We start from the raw sequence: 19,555 nt of genomic DNA, 5'->3' as shown, positions 1-19,555 counted from the left end.
CTGATTAGTTTACAAGTGTCAGTTTTGACTGTGACAAACATCTGTGACTGACACATTTAATTACTGACTTTGATTTTTCTCAAGGAAGCATAGACTAAAAATAGAAAACCACCTGCTTGACAGTAATAACGAAGCACATCTTCCATGTATTACGTCCAAATAACTAACCGGTAAAAGAAGAAAACTTCCCTCAGTGCAAATCAAACACTCAGTCATGGTTTACCATGATTTGGATGTTCTTTGTATTTCCAGTGTAAATATAAAGCATGTTTTTGTGGTTCAGCCTGATTTGGTACCAACATTTAACACCTCTTAACAAATTCAGTCATTCCTATAAAAACACAGAACACAAAAATGATTGTCATCTGATTCAGAGGATCCCTCACCAACTTTAATTACAATAGGATTCAACAGTCATCACTTTTTGTCTTTACTTTGCCTTCTCTTGTCTCCATTTGTGTCTTCTACCACTTAGCCTTTTGTGTTTAAATGTGCAAACAATTTAAGAGAAAAAAACATGGTTCATTTTTATTTTTTATTTTTATTTTTATTTCATTGATTTATCTTTTAACCACTAATATTCTATTTAATATTCAAGTGTTTGGGCAGCCATCAGATTCTAAAAAAACATTTAAAAAGGGTTGTCACTTTACAATCACATGACTTAAGAAAGACGGACCGCCCTCCTCTTTACCTGTGCAGACAGGGCAGTCACCTGTCAGAGGAGAGTGTGGATACACTGAGTGAAGACAGGCAGAGAGGAGCCCTAACACTGCACACAGAGGAGGGATGGCTCTGCAAAACAGAGAAGAATCTGAAGAGGAGATAAGTTATGACTTCCAAGACCTGAGAAGGAGGTTCATACATTTAGAGGAGAGGAGTCATGTCTCTCAACAAAGCAGACACATGGCACGTTTAGAGGAGAGGAGATATGACTTTCAGCGACTTAGACACAGATTCGTAATTGTGGGGCAGAGGAGTCATGACTCTCAACAAAGCAGGCGTTTGCCACCTGAAGAGAAGGCTCATAACTTTGAAGAGCTGAGAAGCAGATTCATGAATGGAGAGGAGGAGAGTAAAGACATCAGGAGAGGAACAACTGGAGAGAAATGTTATGACCCTCGGGACACCACGCTGACATTTGTACAAGGAGAGGATGAAATGGATTGTAAGTAGCAAAGTTTTACATTTACAAAGCTATATTGTTGCCTACTGTTGGATTTCAAGTTCCTAATTGTACCCTGTAACACTGCACATTTTTTCTTGTGTGTGTGTGTGTCTCATAGTTTTGTGTCATGACTTCAAGTCTCTGAGAGCAAAGATGTCCTGCGGTCATGCTGTCACTCCGATGTCTCTCACCCTCTGGTGTCTAAATTTGCTTAATCAGGTACACTAATGACGTCATCACCTTCCCTTCATCACAAAACTCAAACATGTTTTAGTGACTAACTTCTCTGACAAAGTGCATAGCGGCAGCATGTGTAATACAAGAGTAACTTTATTGTAGGTTATAGTAGGTATATAACTTAGCTGATAGAAGAAACACATTAAACATTCATTTTCCACTCAAACTTTTCTCTTCAATTGTTTTTATGACATTAAAGGGTGATTGCAGATTTGTGTGTGGCCAGACTGGCTGTGATGCTGAGTGGCCCTTTGAGGAGGTTTGTAAAATGGCTCTTCTGACCCCTGAAGAAAGGGATTATTTTGAAAGTAAAATCTTCAGCAACACTGGCGAGAGTTACTTGGATGTCAAAGTGGTGAGTATCTCAGTTACATTATTTAAAAACTGTCGATAGAAATCACATTTTTTACATTCATCACAAAAGTTTGAATGTAAAAACATGTCATTGTGTTTTCATATAACGTCACTCCTCAGTGTCCTGGATGCCAGTCTCGTGTGATGAGAACTGACCTCCATGATCTCAGCGTCCAGTGCCCAGTGTGCACAGCGAGGAGAAGAAGGGCTTATCGGTTCTGCTGGCAGTGTTTGAAGAAGTGGAAAGGCCCAGCTCCACGTTCAGACCGCTGTGGGAATGCAGACTGCCAAGACCCACTGGAAATACTGAGAAACTGCCCGGATATCACCTTCAAGGATGTGGAGGGGGTCACTGGCTGTCCCTCCATCCGTGCCTGTCCCACCTGTGGTGTTCTGGTGGAGCATAATAGAACTTACTGTAAAAACATTTATTGTGTGCGGTGTAAGGTGGAGTTCTGTTTTGTGTGTCTGAAGCTCACTAAAGAGTGTGCGGATGTGAAGAACGCATCCTCATATTTTGAACTTTGCCCCAGTGGTGTCGCACCAAGACAGACCTCTATACCTGTGTGGCAGAGGACATGATTCCATGGTTACCAGTCAGTGTTTGAATCGATTTGAAGATTTTACCGCTCACTTTTAAAGCACTTCATGGCTTAGTCCCAGCTCAAACCTACATGTGACTGAGGCCCTTCAGCTCTGGAGCTCCCAGTCTGAGGATCTGACGCCTGCTGAATCAGTGACATCTTTTAAATCACTTCTTAAAACGTATCTGTTCCCAAAAAAAAACTTTTTATTAATTTCAGCAAATTTAGTGGAGTGACAAGGACATTTTTCTCTTAAATGTAGAGAAGTAGAAGTATTAAGTGCAGTAGCTACTTTGAGTAAATGTACTTAGTGAGAGGAAGAGAGGGTTTAACTTCTCAGAGCGTTGCTGGTTACTGATAAAATGCTACGTTAAAACACCTCAGACACAGAGGTGATAGCAATGACTTTGAAAAGCTGTGTTATCAATAAATGTATTATGGACATAAAGTGTCTGAAACCTGGACTATGTGTCGCTCTGACTGTTACTGGATACATTTGCACTGTGAAGCCACATTCTTTAAACCTGTAGACAATGGCGCCATCTTCTGGTCGTTGCTCTCACCTACTGTCCATCAGAGTCTCATCCACCTTTCAAACCTTCTCTGTAATTTTAGCATTTGGGTATATTTTAAAAATCCGTTATTTTACTTGAGTACTTTTTATCTCAAATATTGTACTTCTGTACATTTCAAGTCACATCCTTGACAGAGTAATAAGAAAAGTCAAATTAAAAAGACCTGATGAACTGTGTGAGAACGGAGAAAAATGTCTTAACCCAGTGGTTCCCAACTGGTCCAACCTCTGTCTCTGTCAAATAGCTGTTGGTTAGTCACTCACTCTATAGCAGAGACGACACTTAAGAGTAGAAGCTCTGTTCTGGAATTCTACTGTACTTTAAAAAAAAAAAAAAAATCTTAAAAAACTTGACATGTTTGCAAGTCGCTTGCGGTCCAAGGATGGGCCCATGACCCACCAGTTGGGAACCACTGCCTTAACCATTATGTAGATGGTTCACACCTAAAAACGTATCATTTTGGCATGTTAATGCACCTGTAGCCTACATGTCACAGCCAACGGGTTGTTCCATTCTTGTCTAAAAGAAGCGTTAGGTTCCATCTACTGATGTAATGCACCACCCAGTGAGCGTGCTAAGGGACTGTTTGTTACTTCTTAGGGGGGAGGTGTGGTGCCAAAAGGGGGAGGCATGTCAAATATTTTTTAAGCACTGGAGAGGGACTTCTGTTTTTACTTTGGCTGAGGGGAGGGGCACAGAAATTTAAATGGATGCATTTTGTATTTGTTTTAATACTTTTTAAAGAAAACATGCCACGTCTTCCTTAAAAAAACTAAAGTTACACCATTTCTCATAGCTGGAGACTGTAAAAACAGAAATTATCACTGGATTTTCAAATATACAGTGGTCCTTGAACGCATCATGTGTGAGGAATGCTTCCACCAGAGGAAAAAAACAAACAAAAACGATATTTTATCACTTTATTCTACTTTGAACCCTGGGCTGGAGGAGCCCTTCTGTGTGGAGTTTACATGTTCTCCCCATGTCAGTGTACTCCAGCTTCCTCCCACAGCCCAAAGACATGCAGGTTAACTGGTGACTCTAAATTGTCCGTAGGTGTGAATGTGAGTGTGAATGGTTGTCTGTCTCTATGTGTCAGCCCTGTGATAGTCAGGTGACCTGTTCAGGGTGCACCCTGCCTCTCGCCCAGTGTCACACCCAAGCCAACCCCTCCTCTGACAAGTAGAGAACAGTCCCTAAAGGTGTAACAAGTAAAAAAGACCCAGGATGTTGCGTCACCAACAAGCTTCTGCTGCATCCAGTGCACAAATAATTTCAATAGGCCCTTTTCACTGGAGACATTTTGACATGTCCCACCAGGTGTAAATAATGACATTAACTGGTGTTGTGCATGCTGCCTCTCTGTCACACTCACTGAGACTCTGGAACACAACAGAGCCGTCATTAGCGTCATCATTAACACCTGTGCTCTTCCTGCCATGACAGGTCAAAGTGTCTGCTGTGAACAAGGTCGATGAGGTGTGTCAGGACTTTCTGCTGTGACTGCAAAGTCGGCTCAAAATGTTAGAAAACTTTGAGGAGTGCTGGGACGGAGACGTTGAGTGGAATGGTTATGTTTCTGAGAATGAATGAGTGGAGAAGTTGAACCTGAAGCAGACTGTGGAGGACTTCACTCGTCTTGGTGCTCACACAGAGCTGTAGAGATCATGGGTGAGTACAACAACACACACACCCATTATTGTGTGCTCACCTTTTCCCCCTGCTAAATTAACACTGGCATTGCTTTTTGGAAAAATGATCATGTTCATGAACTGGAAACTTTTTCTTTAATTTACATTTTAATGATTCTACAAAGATCAAATACAGACACGTGCATCCTTCCTTTTTTGTCTCTCCAAGTGTCAGAAACCAGCAGTGAGTTTGTTATGATCCTAAACTGCTTCTTCTCTTTGTTGTTTTAAGGGTAAATACAACTTCAGATGTCCTGCCGTGGTGGAGGGGACCAAACTGTGCAATAAGCCATGGTCGTACCAGGAGGTGCGCAGACTGGCTGATTTGTCTGTTGAGGAAATGCAGCACTTTGAGGAGACCATGGCTCTCCTGGCTGCTGCGGAGTACTGCGAAATGCAGCCAGTAAGTGGTCCAGTGGGGTTTGAAAGTTGAATTTTTTTTGACTGTGTTATTTAGAACTAAATCAAATGCTCTGATTTTCAATGTGTTCTTGTCAATGTTTTCCACATCAGTGCCCAAAGTGCAAAACGAATGTGGAGAGGAAGGATCTCTCCAACCTGTGTGAACAGCCGACCAGAAGAAGACCTACCACTTCTGCTGGCAGTGTCAGAGGGAGTGGAAAGGTCCAGGCCCTCGATCTGACCGCTGCGACAATGACGGCTGCTTCAACAGGGACCTGCAGCTTCTGCAGACATGCAAGACCATCAGTCTGCCCTCAGTGACGGGGGTCACCGCCTGCCCCTCGGTCCGGGCCTGTCCTACATGTGGCGTGAGGGTGGAACACAGTCAACAATACTGCAAAAACATCACCTGCCCTCGCTGCCACGTGGAGTTCTGTTTCGTCTGCCTGAAACTAAAACGCTCACAGTATAAGATCTGTCCCAGTGGCGTGGCTCCCAGACAGACATCTATCCCTGTGTAGCAGAGAAAGTGAAAAATGGGCCTGTCTACGTATGTGTAAAGATAAACTCTCAACGCTCACTGATACGAATGTGACAGATAAACATACTCTAACTCTAAAACAAGTGTAACTTTTTATTTTTTACATCTGGCCTACACTGCCTCCCTCTGGCTGGACTTTGAACTGCACCTGATGTTTTATCACTATGCATTAAACTACTGATAATGTTACTTATGATAAAGTCTGTATCTACAAAGCGAAACTGCTTGAAAGAAATTCATTTTGATTTAGATTGAGATTTTGATCACTCGATAAAATCACAAATCTTAATGCATTGTAAAATTTGTATTGTCTATTCACATTTACAAAGCATCTGGAAATCTAGTTTTCCTTTTAGATCAGTGCTGCAACATTTCGCTGGTTAATGTGGTTGATAGAAGAAGATGTTCAACATACAGCTTTGTTATCAAAGTATGATTCATGTTTAAAATTTTACAAAGTTGGTTCATGTTTTAAATTCATCACATCAGAGCTGATGTGTCTTTAAAAGGAAAAAACATCATCAGGATCAAACAAAATAACTCAAGAATTTATTTGCAAACTACGACAAAATTTCACACAGATGTCTGAAAGAATAAAACGATGAAGTGATGACAGTTTATATCCAAAAGGTCAAAGGTCAGCTTCACTGTGACATCACAGTGTTCTGCAAAAGGACTCATATTACTCAACGTCATATCTCAGGAACAGAAGGAGACATTTGGTCAGATACTGAATTGGTGACACTACTTTTCTGTGCTGCCAGGTTGGAGATGTGCTTGAAGCGCTGTTTCAGAATTTGGAGCTTCTTTGCAGCAGCATCCATCTTTGAAGCACTGCCTGGACGAACATGGATGTAAACTGTAACTGCAGTTTGACTAGCATGCTGAGAAATACAACTGCAAAGCAATAATTCCAGTTTTACTTTATGCTCCCATTTTTTTGGTGTAATAGACTGCATTTACCAATATACTGTAGTTTATTTTAAATGTAATACTGTAATACAAGTATTTTGTGACATGATGGCCAATTGCATCATTTTCATCTGATTTAGTAAATGAAAAACAATAACTAAGACATAAGGTTGAATCATAACTGTAGAATAATAAAGTTGAGTTACATAAAGAAGCATCCATAACAGAAACAGACGAACAAAAACAAGCAAAATAAAACATATGATGGACGTGCATTGGATCCTGGATGCTCTGTGGACGGCTCAAGAGAATTCTCACCTGGTGGAAAAGTAAATCAGGATTTGATATTTTAGACAAACATGTTATATAACTGACCCTAACTTGAACTGAAAGTCACAAAAATTACTAAGATCTAATTCAGTCAAGGACTGAGCAGCAAATTGGTCTTTTCTTCCATTATCCCTGTACTGTCCTTACTTTTCTTTCATGGTCCACCTGGTCTCTCTTCAGTTCTTCTACACATATGTCATCATCACATCTTCGTTCACCTCGTCTGTCAGATCTCCTGAGTTGGTCTTGTCGGGCTTCTGACGCTCTGTGGCTTTGAAGTGGATGAAAAGTAACATACACAGTAAGGATCTGTATCAGTGTCAATATCAGTAAGAAGAAAATATTTACTTTTTCATCATTTACGCCCTGAAGCAAGTCTACATGTCAAAATTTTCACTACTTCATTCATTCATTCATTTTCTGCAACCGCTTATCCTGTTAGGGGTCACGGGGGGGCTGGAGCCCATCCCAGCTGACACTGAGCAAGAGGCGGGGTACACCCTGGACAGGTCACCAGACTATCACAGGGCTGACACATAGAGACAGACAACCATTCACACTCACATTCACACCTACGGACAATTTAGAGTCACCAGTTAACCTGCATGTCTTTGGACTGTGGGAGGAAGCTGGAGTACCTGGAGAAAACCCACACTGACATGGGGAGAACATGTAAACTCCACACAGAAGGGCTCCCCACCCCGAGGTTCGAACCAGGAACCATCTTGCTGTGAAGCAACAATGCTAACCACTGCACCACTGTGCTGCCCATTTTCATTTCTATATTTATCAAACCATCAAAAAGCTCTGTCTCACATCAAACCTGTTTGACTTCTTTTCACATTGTGCCTTCCTCTTTTCTCCTTCATCCTGGGAACGGACTTTCTTTGAGTCTATTCTCATCTGTCCCTCCCCCACATTGTGTCCATTCTGTCCCTCCTCTTCATCATCTGCTTCTCTTTCTTCAACTTCCATTCTTTTGTCCATGTTACCTGTTTTATCCTGTTCAGCTGCATCATCTCTCACTTTGGACTTGATATAGTCTGTGGGTTTGAACGAAAAGTCATTTATTAAGTCATTCGTTAAAAAACAACAACAATGCAGTTGATATCAAAGTGACAGAAGTTTTTATCTTACATATTCACAGATGTAATTTTGGGGGTTTGGGGGCTTTTTTTCAGGAGGCAGTTTTGGTCCCTTGCACATTTTACCGTCCAAAAACAATGCTACGCGCTAATAAACTGAGACACGTTGAGCACTAGGACTGCACGGAAAAAACGGCAGCTCAAACTGAAGCCTGTTTCCCTTTAGAGGGCATGATGAGAACCCCAATGACTAAATACAAGGGGCACACTGAATTGAAAAGTAACGATAGAAAGATACAAGGAGCACAATGAACTGAAAAGTAATACTGTTATAGACAACTACTTGAACTACTAGAAAACACAGGGAACTAAAGGGGGTGCTGCACCGGGACATAAGAGTTTTATTTTTATTTTAAAAGTTTAGTTTTTTCATGCTCTGTTATTAACTGAAGGGGGTGCTGCACTAAGACATAAGAGATTGAGTTTTATTAAAATGTTTATTTCTGCATTCTTTGTTATATATTAACAGAAGGAATTTTACTGTTCACTTTACACATTTTGCTTTATTGCACAATCTTTGTTGTTTCTATGCAAAATTTCTCAATTAATTTGATGGCCTGAACTGTACCTGTAATTAACTGAACCTTTAATTACAGTAAAAGTAACTTTAGGTGTGAAATTTCTGTCTATGACAACTTTGTATTTAAAAAGCCTCTAGGCTGTAGTTTTATACATAATTCATATTATTATCATATTATTTTGAACTTCATATTGCTTTGAGGTGTAGGGCAGATATTCATTAATCCAGGCTTTATTTTAACTCGAAATTACACTGAGGGACATCCCTTATTTCCGGTATCGTCAAGTGATATCAGGGCACTGTCCAAGCAATAGGTGACAACCACCCCCCCCACCCACCCTATTGAGCAAAGTTCATTTGAACCAAAAATATTTAAAATCATCATGTAGGTGTGATTTACTCTTCAGTCCTCTTTTGTTTTGGGAGTAATCTCTTTATTAAAATTCCATTAATTAGTCAATTTATCACTGATGTGAAATAAGACTCTTTAAATGTGCATGTGGAAATGTTGATAGCTCATAGGTCTACATCTTTCAGCATGATTCCTGCTCATGTTAGAAACTTTCTGCACATTCAAAACATATATCTGTATTCTCTGAGAAAACTCTTTCTGCATTACCCTTCTCTCCTCCAGCCTGATGGCCTGATGCATCATGTCTTTTCATCTGCACATCATCCCCTTCATTCTGTCCTGTTTTTCTCTTCTTTTCATGATCAGTTTCCCTTTCTCTTCCACTTCTTTTAATCTCGCCATGGTCTGGCTTCAAATCATTCAACTTTCTGGTTTCATCCTGATTTGGCTGTGCATCGTCTGTCAGACTTTCTGAATTAGCTTTGAAGTGAAGAATAAAAGGGATTTACTAATGATCCAGTAACATTACAGCCATAATCTGAATGATTTCTCTATGTATTGATTTAATGTTACCTCTGTACATGAGCAGATATGCAGTCTGGGACCTGGTGAACAATAATCTAAAGTTACTGTTTGCATAGAACAACAAAAATATGACAAAACCAAGTCAACACTTCTGGAAAATGTAATAAATCTCATTCACTATTGATAATATTTAACATACTTGTAAGTTGAGGTTTCTGCAAATGGCTGTTGTTTAACCTGCATCATTGAAAGAATGAACACTGTCAACAAATTAGCATTTCATTTCAAATCTTTCTGTTGGTTTGTTTTGAGTGTGTACAGCCCTAATGGAGTAGAGGAAGTAAAGTCCCCCTCACCTTGCTGACGTGAGCGTCATTAAACTCATACCAGGTTTTGTCCTCACTGCACAGGATGGTGGCTGTGTAATGTCCTCCTGTTAGACTGCCGTTGTGATGCACCATCCCATACAGTTTGTACTCCTTGTCCTGCAATGAAAAACACAGTCAGGGACATGGAAAGCAAACACAAGGAGCAACATTCAGATATAAATTACACATAAAAGTTACTGCCTTTCTCTGTAACGTTCGTGGCACGTCCACACAGCGGTGTGATTTGACATCTGACATGATGCTGTAGTCAAAGTCAAACCTCTTGAGGAGTAGAATCAAAATCTGAGGACATGTCACCATCTCACATCCCTAAATAACACAAGAAAGATTATGAAACAATAAATCCTTTGATATGATCTCACGACAATGTTTTTATTTGATTCCAGTATTACGTTTGGCCTATTTGTGTTTTCATTTTAAGGTCAAAACTCACACTGGTTGTTTCTGTTTTCTTTTTACATTCGTTGCAGAACACCATGTTGTCTCCACTGAATGACTTTTGCTCAAAATTCCTGTCAAGGCTACTTTGCTGTTAAATCACAAATGTTGCAAAAAAAGTCCAAATTAGATTAGCATGCTGGCATCACATTAAAATACGAAAGAAGAACTGTGAACCTTGGCTGCTTACCACGCAGTAGATTCTATCAAGGCTATTTTTATCACTCAGTGACAGTGGAAGAATCCAGAATTCATTAGCCTCTTCACTGATGCTGTGGCCTTCTTTGGAGCACTTTATTTTGTACTGCAGCTCTCCGTGGAAATAATGGACATAGAAATACAAATTACAACACAGCTCTCTGATTTGTTCACCTGTAAATATTATCATAGATTTTTTTTAAGTTCTCACCCCTGAGGCTTGCTGGCTGATCTGACATAAAATCCTCTCCAGGCATTCAGCAGCATCACCTTGTTCACAAACTGCAAAATGATAAATGACATTTCATCAAAACATCTTACTCAGTTTACTATTGTTCTTCTGATTGATTGCCAGTCTCTCCTAGAATGAATTGTCATATTTATTTCCGGCCAGTTTACCATTGTTAATCCTAAGTGCTTCTGTGATAGCCTGTGTTCCACATGTATTTTTCTTCAGTTCTTCAAAGATGTTGCTCAGACAGCGGTCTGTAGAGTTTGATTTCGGATTCAACCTTTAGGGAGAGAGTAGTTTCTCAGTAAAAAGTGACTGTTGACTTGACCTGTCTTGATATGCTCACAGAGGGAGTTTTGTCAGTTTTAAACAATAAAATGTTTCATGTTCATTGTGAGGGAGCTGTAAAGTATCCCCCTCACTAGGGTGAAAAAAGACACACATGCACATTGACTGTTGAGTTACATTGCACAGACAGTTGAATAGTCATTGATAATGTGAAAGTATTTGTAAGCTTACATTGTAACTAGATGTTGTAAAGTAAACGGAGAACTGTATGAGGGCCCTTAACTATGTAGTGGTGTTGGTAAAGTCTGAGGGTATAGGCCAGGGGCAGAGACAGTTGAGGGATGGAGAAAGAGGAGGTCAGGTGGTGTGTCTTATCTCTGCTGCTGGAATCTGCTGCACCTGTGAACCTGCTGCCTTTGTTACCTGTTTGGTGTAATTTTTGGAACTCTTTGTGATGTGTTGAAGATGACAAGTAAAAATCAGAGCTCTGCTGGACTGATGTCGCTCAGTTCTCCACCATGCTTTACACTTCAGTGCTGCTGGGTTCATCATGTTTGTAAGGGTTCACCAACTCCAAAACCCTGCATTCATATTTTACCTCATGTTCTGTAGTTACTGCAGACGAAAGCAGCTGTTTCAAACCTGTCATGGATCTCTGGTGTCATGAAGAGAACTTGCAGGACACTGTTGAGGTAGCATGTGGCACCCTGATTGTGCAGACCATGAGGAAGTCTCTGTGGCTGAGCAACTTTAAAGGGAAGAAAAACAAACACAGTGTCATTACACCATTATACTATACCATTTCCAATGAATCTGCTTCTTTTTACCACTTCCTCTGTCTTTTATTTTGTGTGTTTGAGTGATGCTGGACCAAGGCTGTAGCCATGGAGTCAACATTGGGAGGGACCAAATCTGCAAGGCCCCCACCCCCCCAAACACACACACCCTTACTTCCTGCCATTGAAATTCTAAAGTAAAATATGTACAAATTCATTAACACGGGGGGGCGTGTATATGGTGACGACTGCCCTGTGCTGGACTGAATACCATCTTTATTTATAGACAGATTTTCATGTCCTCTGTTTTTTAACTTACTTTGCTTTCCATAGTCCTTGTCATCACTGTGTGATCTAAGCCTTTCACGTTGGGATTTTCCTGCCATATCTACCAGCTCACCAGCAGGTTCATTCAGGTTTCTAACTTAGGTGTTCCAAACAGTTTCTTCTTTGCATAACCCTCCTTTCCTCCAGTCTAATGACGTGATGCCTCTTTATTCTGTCGTACTTGTGTCTCTTCTTCAACTCTTTTCATCTCATATTGTCCAGCTTGAGGTCACTTGCGTCTCTGATTATCCACACCATCACGACGTCTCTCTGACTGAGGAGCTTTAAAGAAAGACAAACAGAGTCATTACATCATCTCCATTCATTTTTAATGAAATGTTTCTCAGAAAAACGACTTTTTTGTTCCATGGCATTTGTTTATTTGTTTATTAATTATTATTATTATCAGTTATTGTCACATAATATGGCTCATCACTGTGCTTTCTTCAATGACACATGTGTGAACTAGACACAAGTTGGCCTACTTTTATCCCTCTAAAAATAACAGTAGCGCATCTACCAAACATGTTTCAATCTCTGGACTCCACAGATGATTTGTGATTTGGTGAGAGGGGCTTCACAATGTAATGTATGAATACATTTAGGAAGATGAACACTGAAATTAATAAATAACTAAAAGTGTTATGTAGAATTCTTTTGTGGTGGATATTTAACATTACATCAACAGACATGGTATTTTATCAAGTAAAGTCATTTGAACCAAAAATGTTGAAATTATACTTAAAATTGTCATTTAAAGTACTTGTAATGTCTCCCATCTTTTGCCTTTACTTATGTTTAATCTTGTTTTATATCTTCCACATTACTGGTTTCATCCTGTTGTTTCACCTCCCGTCAGACCTTTTAAATTGGCCTCCTGAGGCATCTGAGACACTGCGGCACTGACGTGGAAGAAGAGTGATACGATCAGCCACTATCAGTATCAACATCAGCAAGAACAAAATATTTTCATTTTCATTATTTACACCCTGGAACGGTTCTAAATGTCACCACACCTAAGTAGTGTGCCTTTAAAAGAAGATACTTTCACATTCCTAGCTTTTCAGACATGACTCATCCGTCCATGAGATAGGACATGAGATATCATGCAGTTCCTTGATTATGCACACATTCACATACCTTCAAAAATATTTGAAACTTCGTGAATTGGTCTCCCAGCTTGACTTTAAAGCTCTCATAAGTACAGGAATGAATAAATGTTCTTCTCATTGTGCGTATGTGTTGTTACATTCCTACATATTACTGTATATGTTTTGTTTTTCATTGTGTGGTTGTTTGGCTGTAACTTTTTGTGTGATGCTGTCTTGGCCAGGTCTCCCTTGTGAAAGAGATTGTTGATGTCAACAGGACTTACTGGTTAGATATGAGATAAATAAATACATTTGTCAGGGAGAAAGAAGGAGACACAGTTGTCTCCTTCAATTTATACACATGGAATATGTTGGTGAAAATGCACTTACAGTTTAGAGCTATTTGTGACCATAATCATTCAGGGGTGGTGAAGCCTATCCCAACATGCGCTGGGAAGATAGTTGATCGTAAATATATTTTTGTAAAATGTATAAATGCTAAAGAAACATAAGGCCTATTAAAATCATCATCTTGTAAGTGAGATACACACATTGTCAATAATCCAGGATAAGCGGCTCTGGATTATGAATAAATGAAGGTTACAATATAGGCTATGCTGTTGAAACCAAACTCAGGCATGTTTTTTCCCTTATTCTTAAGTTTTCACATCTCCAATTATATCAAAACATTGGTCCTTAAAACCCAAGCAGTATTCTGTCAGTCGGGAAAATTCAAAGTGAACCCTTTGGCTCTCTTTGTTTTGTATCAAGAAAGTGGCCTGCAATAACCTTTTTCACTTCATCGGATCCTTTTTACATTAATTTTGTTCCTTCTTTTTCTTCTTTGGTGCTTATCCTCTTGCCACATCTATATATACTATAGAGGAGCACGAGAAGAAAATACTGAAGTATGTGTATCTCAAAATTATACTCCACCACTGCTTTCAGGAGAGGCCGTCTGAAAATGTGTGGGGGTTTTTTTCATACAACTCAGCCACGCTGCTGCTGCACTGCTAATGTACTGCTTTCTCTGTTACACTGAAAATGTCATAAACCTTTCTCACAGACCCACTGTCTGTAAGCTCAAAGTAAACTAGTACACCATAGAATTTAGTATTTCAGCAAAAACTTCCTCAGCAGTTGCTGAACTGTTTAGCATCACACGTGAGAAAATAAATTAGAGTAAATACTTCATGACAGAAACATAAAATCTTCACTAGCACAGAGGAACATTGATAAACTCTTACCAAGCCAGAATGAAGAATACTGTTTAACTTAACAAACCAAACAGTCAAAGCTTATTAAAGGAAGAAGGCTGTTCGGTACAGTGTGCACCTTGTACAGGCTATGGAGTTTAATACTGCAGGTATAAAAAAGTGACCTAACCAGTTATTTCTGTAAGAGCTTCAACATGGTCATTCATTGCAGTTCACTGACCGAAAAGTCTTTAAGACAGTTAAATAAAGTCTATTTTAATTGTATGCAAGAAATTAAAAATGAAAAAATGAATTCAGAAAGATTAGAAACATTTTTGGTAACACTTACCCATAGCTGGTCGTCACAGGAGGATATCAGTAACGTTTAGTTTCCACTAACTTGTTGGCCTACTGCTTACGTCACATTGTGAGCTTTGCCTTGCCTCCTAAAATCAGATACAGTTTGTTTGATTTGTTATAAGACATGAGCAGAGAATGTATTTGTAGTTTGTACTTCTACTTGTTTTTTTCCAGCCACTGGTAAAAAGCTGTATAACTGCATTCTTGTACTCATGGTGACTGTGGCTCAGGAGGTAGAGTGGGCTGTCCAGTCATCACCATGTTTGTTGTTTAATCCTCCACTTCTCGGTGCTACATGTAAAATTTTCATTGAGGGTGTAAAAAAGGTCATTTAGAGGCTGTGTTTGTTATTTTGAAGTTTCTGTATCTTATGCCTGAAATGCAACATAAATGTATACTGATGCTTGGTGCCATCAGATGGACAAGTTGAAATTATTTGGTAACTTTTTTAGCCTTAATACTAATTGTGTCCAACAAGAACTGGAGAGTGACGCAGACATAGCCTTTGTGGCAAACAGTCAGTGATAGCATTTCTGCTAACTGCAAAAATGCTAAGGCTAACCAATGTATAGTCTGTTAACATTATGAAATCAACAGTCTTGGGACTAAAGCAACCTGTGTGATGTTGTGTTGGAATTGGAGTTGGAGTCTTTCTTTTTTTGATTGTTTGTGTTAACAGTTCTGAACATCCTCGTTGATCGGGAAAGTTAAAGTCAGCATATTCTGCTCCATTTCCCCCTGCTTTACCACTGTAAGAAATCTCTGCAATGCCATAGAATATTTTTTTGCTTTTTCATGAATGTCTTCAGTTTTCTGATCCAGAATGTCTTTAATAGCACGATCCAGCTCATTCTCCGCAGCCTCTCGAATAGACTCATGCACAGGTTGTCTTCTTAAAAGATCAAGTTGTTGTTGAGGCACAAGAAACATTTTCTGAGCATGCTTCATATCTTCTCTTATTGTCTTGAGGCGATGAGACTCGATATGAAGGGCACAGGTATACTCAGGAGAGGTAAGAGAAATCCACCAGACTGATTGATAAACTTCTTTTGCTTTGACACGCAGACCTTTTTATTTAATCTAATCTCCGCCTTCCTCTTTTTTAACTTTTGATACTGTGTTTTGTTTAAAGGCATCTTGCCCTTTAAAACATTCAAGGCTATTTCACACAATGTCACAACAAAGTCTTTGGATGTGTATTGAATAATATGCTTTCTTTGAGCGGGCAATGCATCTTGCAGGAGTTTTAATAAAGACAGGTTTCTCCTCAGGCGCTCAGACGAGGGCGTTTTATTGGTCTATGCACCAGTGCCATCATTCCTGATCCCTCCTGCTGTTTGTTGCTGTGCGTCACAATGTTAGTAATAACATCGGAAACAATGGTTTTAGCAGCTGTCTTTAAATGCGGTGCCGCTACCATAATTCCTTTCTTCAGTAATGGAAATGCAAGTCTAAATAACCCGCCAAAAATAACCCCAAGACCTGCCCCATATTGTGAGCCAATCTCACTGTATCCAGGTAAATCACCATCTGCTTGTGCCGTATAATAGTTTATGTATTTATCAGCATTGTGTATATATGGCTGATACATGATCTTGTCTAAAACTGATTTTTTGCAGGTCGGAAGTGTAGTTTTAGTATTACTTTGCCGTATGTAAAAGGAATATGTCTATTCTGAGCTGTCTTAAGAAATATCTCAGTGCTGTTAATGTGCGATTTAGAGAGTGATATGTAATGTGGCCATATGTTCTTGTGATCGTATGATTGTTTGGTGCTGCAATATGTACCTTAAAAGAGGAACGTAGCTGTCCCCTACTGTTTGATCATTTATAATATCTGTGTAGACAAACATATTGTACATGTCCACATTGATATCGGCAGGACATGGTGCCATATATAATTCGTCTGGTATGTCATCGTTGCTCAATAAACTGTCCTCAGGGGTGTCAAAAGTAATGCCTGGAGTAAATCCCAACATTTGAGCCAGTTTTCCTCTAAACTTTATTTTAATATCTCTTATAGGCAAAATACAGACTCTGTTCGTGATGGTATTGTACTGAAGTTTGATGTAATTCATATCATTTTTAGACAATAACAAGCAATTATTTATTTCCGTTATCTGGTGCATACTTGTATAGAATCCTGCCGTTGATTTTTTGTCAAACCAGAAATTTGTCCATGTTTTTGGATACTGTATTTCGATTAAGCCCACTTCATAAGGCACTTTGAGATGCAGGGGTTTGAATAACTTTGTTCTAGAATTAGCTATTGTGTTGTTAGGATAAAATTTTGAGGAGGAATTGCTAGGCAGTGTTATAAAAAATCAGTCCTTCCAGAAAAATGGGGAGTTTTTTTGATTGTTGCGGGCAAAAATCCTTGATTATGCAGCACAATTTCTTAAAAAATGCAATGGAATATGCAGGATATTTATGCAATTTTATGCGATGAAATTGCGGGAACTTGTAAATATTGTGGGAACTTGCAAAAATTGCGGGAACTTGCAAAAACTGCGGTTTGATGAAAAAGAGAAAAAGTGATTCCCTCAACACCGTGTTCTCACTAGGCTACTACCTTAATGTAAAGAGTCATTTCTAATTACTTCCTATGATAAGCAAGCATACTACATCACAGAAAGTGCAGGGAATACTTAAGTTCTCATCTTCTTTTATTTCAGACCTTAATAAACACATGGCTCAAACTTACAAAATATTGCTGAGTCAAACAAGTTCTGTAGCTTTACAAAAATAATATGCTACAACTTCTGTAAAAAATGAATAAATAAAATATAAAAAAAATAAAGTGTGTGCTTCCCGTTTTACAGAGGTAGCTATACAAAACAGACATCTTCTGGATGGATGTGAGGGGGGTCACTGGCTGTCCTTCCATCCGTGCCTGTCCCACCTGTGGTGTTCTGGTGGAGCATGACAGAACTCACTGTAAAAATGTTTACTGTGTGCGGTGTAAGGTAGAGTTCTGTTTTGTGTGTCTGAAACTCACTGAAGAGTGCCAGAAGCTGACGGAATTATCATACTTCACAATTTGCTCCAGTGGTGTCGCCCCAAGACAGACCTCTGTACCTGTGTGGCAGACACAATTCTGTTGATGTAACACTGCAATTTAAAAAACAAACAAAAAACAAAAACAAAACACAAATACACCTTTTTCCAGTTTTGTGTTTAAAAATAAAAAATAAAAATTATAATCATCATAACTATTATTACTCAGACAGGAAGTCATGCCAGCTGTATATAACACCCACAGACTAAGACTTTTCTGGGGCAGTATCACATGAGAATCACTTCCTTCTGTCCACAGTAAAACATTTACATTGACAATTTCTACTGTAAACCCAAAATTGTAGTTAATATTTATAGTCATACAGTCTATGTGTATTCTTGTATGTTTACAGTTATCTCATTGTTACAGTATGCACTTATTCTGCTCTCTATAATATCCTTATTCCCTTTAATTTGTATTGATCTATCACTGTTTTTGTGATCATGTGTTTATTCTCCTAATGTAACAATTGTTTTTCATGTGAAATTAAGATGGGCTTGAGCTCATCTGAGATGGACTGACACTAAGGGAAAACGTATGCTGTGGTCTGATGAGTATAGTTTACAGGTGCCAGTACTGCCTGTGACAAACATTTGTGATTGACACATTTACTGAGTTTGATTCTTCTCAAGGGAGAGTAGACTAAAAATAGCACTTAGTCTTTGGTGTATTAATGTTTGGTTAACATGGTTCAATGATTTTTTTTTTTATTTTTTTACCACAAATATTGTATTTAATACGCAAGTGTTTGGCCAGTCGTCAGATTCTGGATGACAATGAAAATTAAGCTGCTGATTTTCCTCTGATGTACTTCATAAAAATGCTGAGTGTCTAGGACTATTCTGGCAGATTTCAACATGACCAACTTTATCATTTCATAGATTTTATATTGGTTACTGTAGCACTTAAATGTATGCAGAAATACAGGATTTACATTTCTTTTTTTCCTGAGGGAGGACCCCCAAATTACTAAAAGAGACACAAAACAGCCACAAAGAGACACAATACAATTTTATATATATACTATTATTATAAAGAGACAGAATTACCACACACATTTCCACAGACACAAAACTGAAATAAAGATGCACAACAACCAACAAGAGACACAAAACAACACACAAAAAGCCAAAGTCTTTGTGTCTTGTTCCTTTAAGGGAGGTGGTGAGGCCTTTTTGCACAGGTCCATATTCTCATAATCCTTCTATGACTGAAACAACTAGTGTTCTGCAGTCTCCTTATTCAGGTGTCCCATCAGTTCAGTACATCCTTCGTAAGACCTTAACTTCATTAAATCAAATTTGCAACCTGAAGTGGAGAAAGCATCTGAACCCATTTTAGATCACTTAAGACGCAGGCAAACCCTTAAAACCCATTTAAAAAACCCTTAAAAATAAAATGCACAGAAATGTTTTGGTATGTTTAAGACATTTATTTTAGCATATGGCAAATAAAGAACAACAATATATTTGATTTTGAGATCATAACATATTGGTCTAGTAACATTGATCTCTATGCACAAACGAGTGCACAGGGACCATCTACAAAGTGCAACATCAAAAAGGGGTGAAACAAAATTATTCAATAATGTCAATACTATGCAGTGTAGTGTCCCCAAAATCACTTCACACATCAGTGGTCTCCTGCTGATCATAGTACAACACTAAATGTCGGGAAATATGGTGTTTCATAATTTTGCTGATTTTTTTTATCAGGAAAATGATTCAATAACTTCAATATTATAGAGTGTCGTACCATTACCTTCATTTCAACCACCAGTGGGTTTCTAGTGGGTAGAACTACAACACTCAGTTTGGGGAAATATGCTTTTTCATAATTTGGGGGATTTTTTTTTTTTTTTCAAGAA

General features: G+C 38.9%; 1 protein-coding gene and 1 pseudogene across 2 annotated transcripts; both read left to right on the top strand.

The window, feature by feature from the left end:
- Positions 1 to 736: 736 nt before the first annotated feature.
- Positions 737 to 2,826, top strand: LOC144459814 (uncharacterized). The gene is made up of 4 exons (XM_078164498.1): positions 737 to 1,168; positions 1,287 to 1,387; positions 1,605 to 1,760; positions 1,880 to 2,826. Exons 1-4 carry the CDS (start codon positions 790 to 792, stop codon positions 2,339 to 2,341), a joined length of 1,098 nt encoding a protein of 365 aa, XP_078020624.1. The 5' UTR covers positions 737 to 789; the 3' UTR covers positions 2,342 to 2,826.
- A 1,759-nt stretch (positions 2,827 to 4,585) lies between these two features.
- LOC144459940 (uncharacterized) lies at positions 4,586 to 5,694 on the top strand (annotated as a pseudogene). The gene is made up of 3 exons (XR_013488663.1): positions 4,586 to 4,589; positions 4,828 to 5,012; positions 5,123 to 5,694. The product of XR_013488663.1 is annotated as an uncharacterized LOC144459940 (transcript).
- Positions 5,695 to 19,555: the final 13,861 nt, after the last annotated feature.

Source organism: Epinephelus lanceolatus, chromosome 22, assembly GCF_041903045.1.
Source record: "Epinephelus lanceolatus isolate andai-2023 chromosome 22, ASM4190304v1, whole genome shotgun sequence".
NCBI lineage: Eukaryota > Metazoa > Chordata > Actinopteri > Perciformes > Serranidae > Epinephelus > Epinephelus lanceolatus.
Note: the sequence above shows the minus strand (reverse complement) of the source record. Positions and strands in the feature narration are given on the sequence as shown.